The sequence below is a fragment of the Squalius cephalus genome, assembly GCF_949319135.1.
Source record: "Squalius cephalus genome assembly, chromosome: 9".
Classification (NCBI taxonomy): domain Eukaryota; kingdom Metazoa; phylum Chordata; class Actinopteri; order Cypriniformes; family Leuciscidae; genus Squalius; species Squalius cephalus.
In genome coordinates this window covers 2,182,501-2,192,500 of record NC_137130.1, presented here as the reverse complement: position 1 = coordinate 2,192,500, position 10,000 = coordinate 2,182,501, and the positions used below count along the sequence as shown (strand labels likewise).

Here is a 10,000-nt window from a genome sequence, read left to right as displayed (position 1 = left end):
GATCCTAATGAACCGCTGGAGGACGAGTCACGTGTCCCGCCGGGATCCTAATGAACCGCTGGAGGATGAGTCACGTGACCCGCCGGGATCCTAATGAACCGCTGGAGGACGAGTCACGTGTCCCGCCGGGATCCTAATGAACCGCTGGAGGATGAGTCACGTGACCCGCCGGGATCCTAATGAACCGCTGGAGGATGAGTCACGTGACCCGCCGGGATCCTAATGAACCGCTGGAGGATGAGTCACGTGACCCGCCGGGATCCTAATGAACCGCTGGAGGATGAGTCACGTGTCCCGCCGGGATCTTAATGAACCGCTGGAGGACGAGTCACGTGTCCCACCGGGATCCTAATGAACCGCTGGAGGATGAGTCACGTGACCCGCCGGGATCCTAATGAACCGCTGGAGGACGAGTCACGTGACCCGCCGGGATCCTAATGAACCGCTGGAGGATGAGTCACGTGACCCACCGGGATCCTAATGAACCGCTGGAGGATGAGTCACGTGACCCGCCGGGATCCTAATGAACCGCTGGAGGATGAGTCACGTGACCCGCCGGGATCCTAATGAACCGCTGGAGGACGAGTCACGTGTCCCGCCGGGATCCTAATGAACCGCTGGAGGACGAGTCACGTGTCCTGCCGGGATCCTAATGAACCGCTGGAGGATGAGTCACGTGACCCGCCGGGATCCTAATGAACCGCTGGAGGATGAGTCACGTGTCCCGCCGGGATCCTAATGAACCGCTGGAGGATGAGTCACGTGACCCGCCGGGATCCTAATGAACCCGCTGGAGGATGAGTCACGTGACCCGCCGGGATCCTAATGAACCGCTGGAGGATGAGTCACGTGACCCGCCGGGATCCTAATGAACCGCTGGAGGATGAGTCACGTGACCCGCCGGGATCCTAATGAACCGCTGGAGGATGAGTCACGTGTCCCGCCGGGATCCTAATGAACCGCTGGAGGACGAGTCACGTGTCCCGCCGGGATCCTAATGAACCGCTGGAGGACGAGTCACGTGTCCCGCCGGGATCCTAATGAACCGCTGGAGGACGAGTCACGTGTCCCGCCGGGATCCTAATGAACCCGCTGGAGGATGAGTCACGTGTCCCGCCGGGATCCTAATGAACCGCTGGAGGATGAGTCACGTGTCCCGCCGGGATCCTAATGAACCGCTGGAGGACGAGTCACGTGTCCCGCCGGGATCCTAATGAACCGCTGGAGGATGAGTCACGTGTCCCGCCGGGATCCTAATGAACCGCTGGAGGATGAGTCACGTGACCCGCCGGGATCCTAATGAACCGCTGGAGGACGAGTCACGTGTCCCGCCGGGATCCTAATGAACCGCTGGAGGACGAGTCACGTGTCCCGCCGGGATCCTAATGAACCGCTGGAGGACGAGTCACGTGACCCGCCGGGATCCTAATGAACCGCTGGAGGACGAGTCACGTGACCTGCCGGGATCCTAATGAACCGCTGGAGGATGAGTCACGTGACCCGCCGGGATCCTAATGAACCGCTGGAGGATGAGTCACGTGTCCTAATGAACCCGCTGGAGGATGAGTCACGTGACCCGCCGGGATCCTAATGAACCGCTGGAGGACGAGTCACGTGTCCTAATGAACCCGCTGGAGGATGAGTCACGTGACCCGCCGGGATCCTAATGAACCGCTGGAGGATGAGTCACGTGACCCGCCGGGATCCTAATGAACCGCTGGAGGATGAGTCACGTGACCCGCCGGGATCCTAATGAACCGCTGGAGGACGAGTCACGTGTCCCGCCGGGATCCTAATGAACCGCTGGAGGATGAGTCACGTGTCCCACCGGGATCCTAATGAACCGCTGGAGGACGAGTCACGTGTCCCGCCGGGATCCTAATGAACCGCTGGAGGACGAGTCACGTGTCCCGCCGGGATCCTAATGAACCCGCTGGAGGATGAGTCACGTGTCCCGCCGGGATCCTAATGAACCGCTGGAGGATGAGTCACGTGTCCCGCCGGGATCCTAATGAACCGCTGGAGGACGAGTCACGTGTCCCGCCAGGATCCTAATGAACCGCTGGAGGATGAGTCACGTGTCCCGCCGGGATCCTAATGAACCGCTGGAGGATGAGTCACGTGACCCGCCGGGATCCTAATGAACCGCTGGAGGATGAGTCACGTGTCCCGCCGGGATCCTAATGAACCGCTGGAGGACGAGTCACGTGTCCCGCCGGGATCCTAATGAACCGCTGGAGGACGAGTCACGTGACCCGCCGGGATCCTAATGAACCGCTGGAGGATGAGTCACGTGACCCACCGGGATCCTAATGAACCGCTGGAGGATGAGTCACGTGTCCCGCCGGGATCCTAATGAACCGCTGGAGGATGAGTCACGTGACCCGCCGGGATCCTAATGAACCGCTGGAGGATGAGTCACGTGACCTGCCGGGATCCTAATGAACCGCTGGAGGACGAGTCACGTGACCTGCCGGGATCCTAATGAACCGCTGGAGGATGAGTCACGTGACCCGCCGGGATCCTAATGAACCGCTGGAGGACGAGTCACGTGACCCGCCGGGATCCTAATGAACCGCTGGAGGACGAGTCACGTGTCCCGCCGGGATCCTAATGAACCGCTGGAGGATGAGTCACGTGACCCACCGGGATCCTAATGAACCGCTGGAGGATGAGTCACGTGACCCACCGGGATCCTAATGAACCGCTGGAGGATGAGTCACGTGACCCACCGGGATCCTAATGAACCCGCTGGAGGATGAGTCACGTGACCCGCCGGGATCCTAATGAACCGCTGGAGGATGAGTCACGTGTCCCGCCGGGATCCTAATGAACCGCTGGAGGATGAGTCACGTGACCCACCGGGATCCTAATGAACCGCTGGAGGATGAGTCACGTGACCCGCCGGGATCCTAATGAACCGCTGGAGGATGAGTCACGTGACCCGCCGGGATCCTAATGAACCGCTGGAGGACGAGTCACGTGACCCACCGGGATCCTAATGAACCGCTGGAGGATGAGTCACGTGACCCGCCGGGATCCTAATGAACCGCTGGAGGATGAGTCACGTGACCCGCCGGGATCCTAATGAACCGCTGGAGGACGAGTCACGTGACCCACCGGGATCCTAATGAACCGCTGGAGGATGAGTCACGTGACCCGCCGGGATCCTAATGAACCGCTGGAGGACGAGTCACGTGACCCACCGGGATCCTAATGAACCGCTGGAGGATGAGTCACGTGACCCGCCGGGATCCTAATGAACCGCTGGAGGATGAGTCACGTGACCCACCGGGATCCTAATGAACCGCTGGAGGATGAGTCACGTGTCCCGCCGGGATCCTAATGAACCGCTGGAGGATGAGTCACGTGACCCGCCGGGATCCTAATGAACCGCTGGAGGATGAGTCACGTGACCCGCCGGGATCCTAATGAACCCGCTGGAGGATGAGTCACGTGTCCCGCCGGGATCCTAATGAACCGTTGGAGGATGAGTCACGTGACCCGCCGGGATCCTAATGAACCGCTGGAGGATGAGTCACGTGACCCGCCGGGATCCTAATGAACCGCTGGAGGACGAGTCACGTGACCCACCGGGATCCTAATGAACCGCTGGAGGATGAGTCACGTGACCCGCCGGGATCCTAATGAACCGCTGGAGGACGAGTCACGTGTCCCGCCGGGATCCTAATGAACCGCTGGAGGATGAGTCACGTGTCCCGCCGGGATCCTAATGAACCGCTGGAGGATGAGTCACGTGACCCGCCGGGATCCTAATGAACCGCTGGAGGACGAGTCACGTGACCCGCCGGGATCCTAATGAACCGCTGGAGGATGAGTCACGTGACCCACCGGGATCCTAATGAACCGCTGGAGGATGAGTCACGTGACCCGCCGGGATCCTAATGAACCCGCTGGAGGATGAGTCACGTGACCTGCCGGGATCCTAATGAACCGCTGGAGGATGAGTCACGTGTCCCGCCGGGATCCTAATGAACCGTTGGAGGATGAGTCACGTGACCCGCCGGGATCCTAATGAACCGCTGGAGGATGAGTCACGTGACCCGCCGGGATCCTAATGAACCGCTGGAGGACGAGTCACGTGACCCACCGGGATCCTAATGAACCGCTGGAGGATGAGTCACGTGACCCGCCGGGATCCTAATGAACCGCTGGAGGATGAGTCACGTGACCCGCCGGGATCCTAATGAACCGCTGGAGGATGAGTCACGTGTCCCGCCGGGATCCTAATGAACCGCTGGAGGATGAGTCACGTGACCCGCCGGGATCCTAATGAACCGCTGGAGGACGAGTCACGTGACCCGCCGGGATCCTAATGAACCGCTGGAGGATGAGTCACGTGACCCGCCGGGATCCTAATGAACCGCTGGAGGACGAGTCACGTGACCCGCCGGGATCCTAATGAACCGCTGGAGGATGAGTCACGTGACCCGCCGGGATCCTAATGAACCGCTGGAGGATGAGTCACGTGACCCGCCGGGATCCTAATGAACCGCTGGAGGATGAGTCACGTGACCCGCCGGGATCCTAATGAACCGCTGGAGGATGAGTCACGTGACCCGCCGGGATCCTAATGAACCGCTGGAGGACGAGTCACGTGTCCCACCGGGATCCTAATGAACCGCTGGAGGATGAGTCACGTGACCCGCCGGGATCCTAATGAACCGCTGGAGGACGAGTCACGTGACCCGCCGGGATCCTAATGAACCGCTGGAGGATGAGTCACGTGACCCGCCGGGATCCTAATGAACCGCTGGAGGATGAGTCACGTGACCCGCCGGGATCCTAATGAACCGCTGGAGGATGAGTCACGTGACCCGCCGGGATCCTAATGAACCGCTGGAGGATGAGTCACGTGACCCGCCGGGATCCTAACGAACCGCTGGAGGACGAGTCACGTGTCCCGCCGGGATCCTAATGAACCGCTGGAGGAAGAGTCACGTGACCCACCGGGATCCTAATGAACCGCTGGAGGATGAGTCACGTGACCCGCCGGGATCCTAATGAACCGCTGGAGGACGAGTCACGTGACCCGCCGGGATCCTAATGAACCCGCTGGAGGATGAGTCACGTGACCCGCCGGGATCCTAATGAACCGCTGGAGGATGAGTCACGTGACCCGCCGGGATCCTAATGAACCGCTGGAGGATGAGTCACGTGACCCGCCGGGATCCTAATGAACCGCTGGAGGATGAGTCACGGATGAGTCATAAAACTTAATTTTGCTATTAAACCAAAACTTATTTGGCAATTTCCATGCTTTGACCCAAGAGATATTGCTAATCTCTCGTAATTACAGCCGTTACTGTGTGATCTGTTTGTGTTTATGAATTCATCAGTCTCTCTCTCGTTATTACAGTCTTTCTAACAGATTGTGATGTTTAATATGTTCTAACGAGTCCAGTATTATGCATGCGAGTAATTGACTGCTGAAATGACTGTCTCATGTCAGAGTAATAATATTCTGACCTTCAGAATGTGTGTGTGTGTGTGTGTGAGTGTGTGTGAGTGTGTGTGTGTGTGTGTGTGTGTGTGTGTGTGTGTGTGTGTGTGAGAGAAAGAGAGCCGAGCAGAGACCGACCGCAGCGTCTGTGGGGTCAATCAGGCTCATTTACATATCATTTGTATATCATTAGCATATTTATGAATGCAGGACTATGGATGGAAACAAAGGGCCCGAGTCACTTCTGATCCGCCGTGTGTGTTTGATCACTGCAGACACACACATCTGCTTTAGTTTGTTTTCATTCATCAAAACATCACGACGGAAATGAAGAGCTGAAGTTCAGTGAGCGATTGATATGAAAATGCTTGCATATTTTCATATTGTTTCAATTATCATGTACAATTAGGGTTGCACAATTAATCGGATTTTGTGTGTGTGTGTGAGAGAGAGAGAGAGTGTGTAAATGTGTGTGTGTGTGTGTGTGTGTGTGAGAGAGAGTGTAAGTGTGCTCTCTCTCTGTCTCTGTCGACCATTGATTTCACTCGCGCGTCTGATGTTTGAGTTTCTGCGTTCTGTTAATAATCCCCATAATAAAACGTGTGTGTGTTGATGATGAATCTGATGACGTTATTAAATCAGAGGAGAATCAGCATTTGCTCAGACTGAATAATTGCTTTAGTAATTCTGAGGGATTTGATCTGTCGAGGCGTAATTTCCTCTCGTGCTTCCTCTTCTGTCCGTCTGTGGTGTGTGTGTGTGTGGGTGTGTGTGTCTGACTCTGCAGGACTGCTGATGTGTGTTCAGCTTATAATCATCAGGGTTTGATTTCTGTTCATTAGTTCATCAGGAGTCAACGTGGAGTAACTTTAAATATCACGAAAAAAAGTTAGTGTGCATACGTGATCATTTCTGTGTCTGTGCCATGTGTCTTTCACCTTTATCATCACTCAATCTGAGAGAGAGAGAGAGAAAGCGTGTGTGTGTCTGTGTGTGTGTGTGAGAGAGAGTGCGTGTGTGTGTGTGAGAGAGAGAGAGAGAGAGAGAGTGAGTGAGAGAGAGTGTGTGTGTGTGTGTGTGTGTGTGTGTGTGTGTGTGTGTGTGTGTGTGTGTGTGTGTGTGAGAGAGAGTGTGAGAGAGTGTGTGTGCATTGATGTAAGCAGTGAGAGAGAGAGAGAGAGAGAGTGTGTGTGTGTGTGCGCATTGATGTAAGCAGAGAGAGAGAGAGAGAGTGTGTGTGTGTGTGTGTGTGTGTGTGTGTGTGCATTGATGTAAGCAGAGAGAGAGAGAGAGTGTGTGTGTGTGTGTGTGTGTGAGAGAGAGAGAGAGAGAGTGCGCATGTGTGTGTGAGAGAGAGAGAGTGAGAGAGTGTGTGCGCATTGATGTAAGCAGTGTTGGGGGAAACTCATTACAAGTAACTTGAGTTATGTAATCAGATTTAATAATTTTTCAACAAAATATGAGTTACGTTTTCAAATAAGTAACGCTATTGTTTTTCCATTGATTGACTGACAGCTCTCCTGTTGTGTAAACATGATATGGCTGTTGTTGTTTTAGAATAAATGTGTATGTTACTTGCAGTTTTACTCAAAAATAATAAAAACAGTAAATGCAATCTCAGAATATTATGAACACATGCAATAATTAAATATATTAAATTACACAAATATAGATTATGTATTTAATCTCACTTTATTAACCGATGTCTGTGCTGCTGACCCTCGATGATCCACTTCAACCACTAACAAGCAAACTTTTACACTTTTATTGCTGAAGTGAAGCTTCATGTAAATTCTAGGGTTGGTGATGTCAATAACCCGGGAGGAATGTGGTGTAGTCTCTACCAGCCGTTTGTTGTAGTCCTTAAAAAGAGATTTCTTTAACCCTCTGGGGTCTGAGGGGTTTTTGGGGTCCTTGAGATGTTCTGACATGCCCTGACATTTGTGCTTTTTTCAGTTGCTTATAAACATATAAATGGCAAAGGTGTAAATTCACTCTATTTAGCACAAACAGGGCTACCATAATATGTGAACAACTTGCATGTACATGTTTGTATTTTTGATAGAATAATGTTTATGCATGGTTTTTTCAAAAACAAAAAACTAAAGTTTCTGAAATAAGGCCATAAAACACATTCTAAATATATGTAAATAAGACTTTTGACTAATGGATGACGTTGCCTAGAATTTTTTCTTCAAAATTATGTGAAAATCATCCTGCCTAATCATTCACATAACACAATACATTGATTTAAATCTTGTAAAACACTTTTTGTTTGGAAAGGCCATATGCGGGTGGGCGTGATTCACACCTGCGGAGACAATGGGGCCCGCATAATGAGGCTGCATACGTAATGAGCCTTTCATTCAGGTGTGTGACTGAGCCACAAGAATGCAAGGACAATATATAACTGGTTTGTTGTTTTTTCCACAAATTTTGCTTGCAAATTGTACAATATCCAAGGTAAACATTTCTAGTAATTGTGCAGTTAATTGTTCTCATACTGTATTTTCAGATTTGGAATATATTCTCTTCCCAAATGTGTCACTAATAAAGCATAATAAAATTATTTAAAGAGAAGGCTCATAATGACCTTTTAAGATTTTGTTTACATCTATCCTTAGGCTATATATATATATATATATATATATATATATATATATATATATATATATATATATATATATATATATTAAGGTTATACAATTACAACAACATTTAAAATTGTAACAATATTTCCAGTGTAATCTTTCTTTGTATTCGCGATTCATATTAAAACAGTATTTTTGCCAGCTGTAGTAGCTCCACAACAGCGCGCATCTGTGCGTTCATTCATTCATAGAAACGCGATTCATATTTAAACAGTATTTTTGCCAGCTGTAGTAGCTCCACAACAGCGCATCTCCGTGGGCGGAGCACATTAAAACTTAATTAGCTGAGATGAGAACGACTGACATCTCTCTCTTTGCATACATATTACATAAACTGTGAATATTTGTTTTTTATAAAAATTACTTCATTTAAAAGTAGAGAATTCAAGCTTCATGCCTGTGTGACTGTATGCCTGTTTGACTGAGTATTCGCTGAGTTACAGTTCATTTTCGGACGCGTTTCAGAATTGACTTCACTGACGGAGAGTAGGCAGAACTCGCATCATGTTTATTTTTCTTTATTTGGCGAAAAGCACAACACTTTGTTTTTATTATGAGCATACACAAAAATAATACACACTAAACAGGATCGATTGATGTACAACACAAGCATATAAGATAAAAATTTATATTTTTATTTTATTTTTATTTTGCACTCATACGGAAAAAAACGAGCCTATCGCGCCGGCGCGATAGCCGACCTCAGGGGGTTAAAAGCAAATATCTGCCTTTGCTTTGAACTTTGAGTGTTGTAACTTTGCAGATGTTGTTTATGCTCAAACAGCAACATTACACACTAACTAAAGTTAGAAAAGTCAAATCATATTCAACCACCCTTTTAATGACTTTCTGTTAATGTTCACAAATATATATATATATAAATAAATAAAATAAAAATTTTATAAATAAATGTACTTTGTTCCCTAAAAATCAAAAACAAAAACTATTGTTCTTTAATCCAGAATGGCTGCATGGCTGAAAGTTTTTTTTAAACTGCGCCCTCTACTGTACAGGCATGAATTTGCATTTATTTCAACCTGAGGCTTATTCATTTCACTTTTGGTGTGAAAGGGACATTATATTTGCCCAAAAAAATAACGTTTTTTGTTGTTATTAAAAAACAAACAAACAAGCCCAGGTGAGAAAAAGTAACGCAAAATAATGTATCGCATTACTTTCCATAAAAAGTAACTACGTTTTTTGGGAGTAACGCAATATTGTAATGCATTACTTTTAAAAGTAACTTTCCCCAACACTGGATGTAGGTATAAGATAATATTGCAGTGGGAGTCAATGGGGTCCAAAACCTACATTGATAATATTGTGTTGTTCCGATTCCTCCAGCTGAACGAAGCGGCGAAGCAGCTGATGGAGATGGACAAGGCGTCCCCGATCCCGGGCCCGAGCGCAGATCCCGGATCTCCCGCCGCCGTCAGCTGTAACGGGGACGTCCACCGGCGCGCGGAGGGGAAGAAGAACGCGAAGAAGCGCCACTCGTTCACGGCGCTCAGCGTGACCCAGCGCTCGGCTCAGGTGTTCGGGAACAACAGACACTCCATGGAGATCAGCGCTCCGGTCCTCATCAGCTCGTCTGACCCACGAGCAGCGGCTCGCATCACTGACTGTCCACACACACACCTGTCCTCCAGCGCACCCGCGTCTCAGGTACACACACACACACACACACACGCATCACTGACTGTCCACACACACACCTGTCCTCCAGCGCACCCGCGTCTCAGGTACACACACACACACACACACACGCATCACTGACTGTCCACACACACACCTGTCCTCCAGCGCACCCGCGTCTCAGGTACACACACACACACACACACACGCATCACTGACTGTCCACACACACACCTGTCCTCCAGCGCAC

General features: G+C 50.5%; 1 protein-coding gene across 1 annotated transcript in view; it reads left to right on the top strand.

The window, feature by feature from the left end:
- LOC307164784 (E3 ubiquitin-protein ligase SH3RF3-like) overlaps positions 1-10,000 on the top strand; it is a 136,593-nt gene that overhangs the window by 95,918 nt on the left and 30,675 nt on the right. The window contains exon 4 of the mRNA XM_079881876.1: positions 9,460-9,780. Coding sequence (XP_079738002.1) covers positions 9,460-9,780 — 321 coding nt within the window. The remainder of the gene's footprint in view (positions 1-9,459; positions 9,781-10,000) is intronic.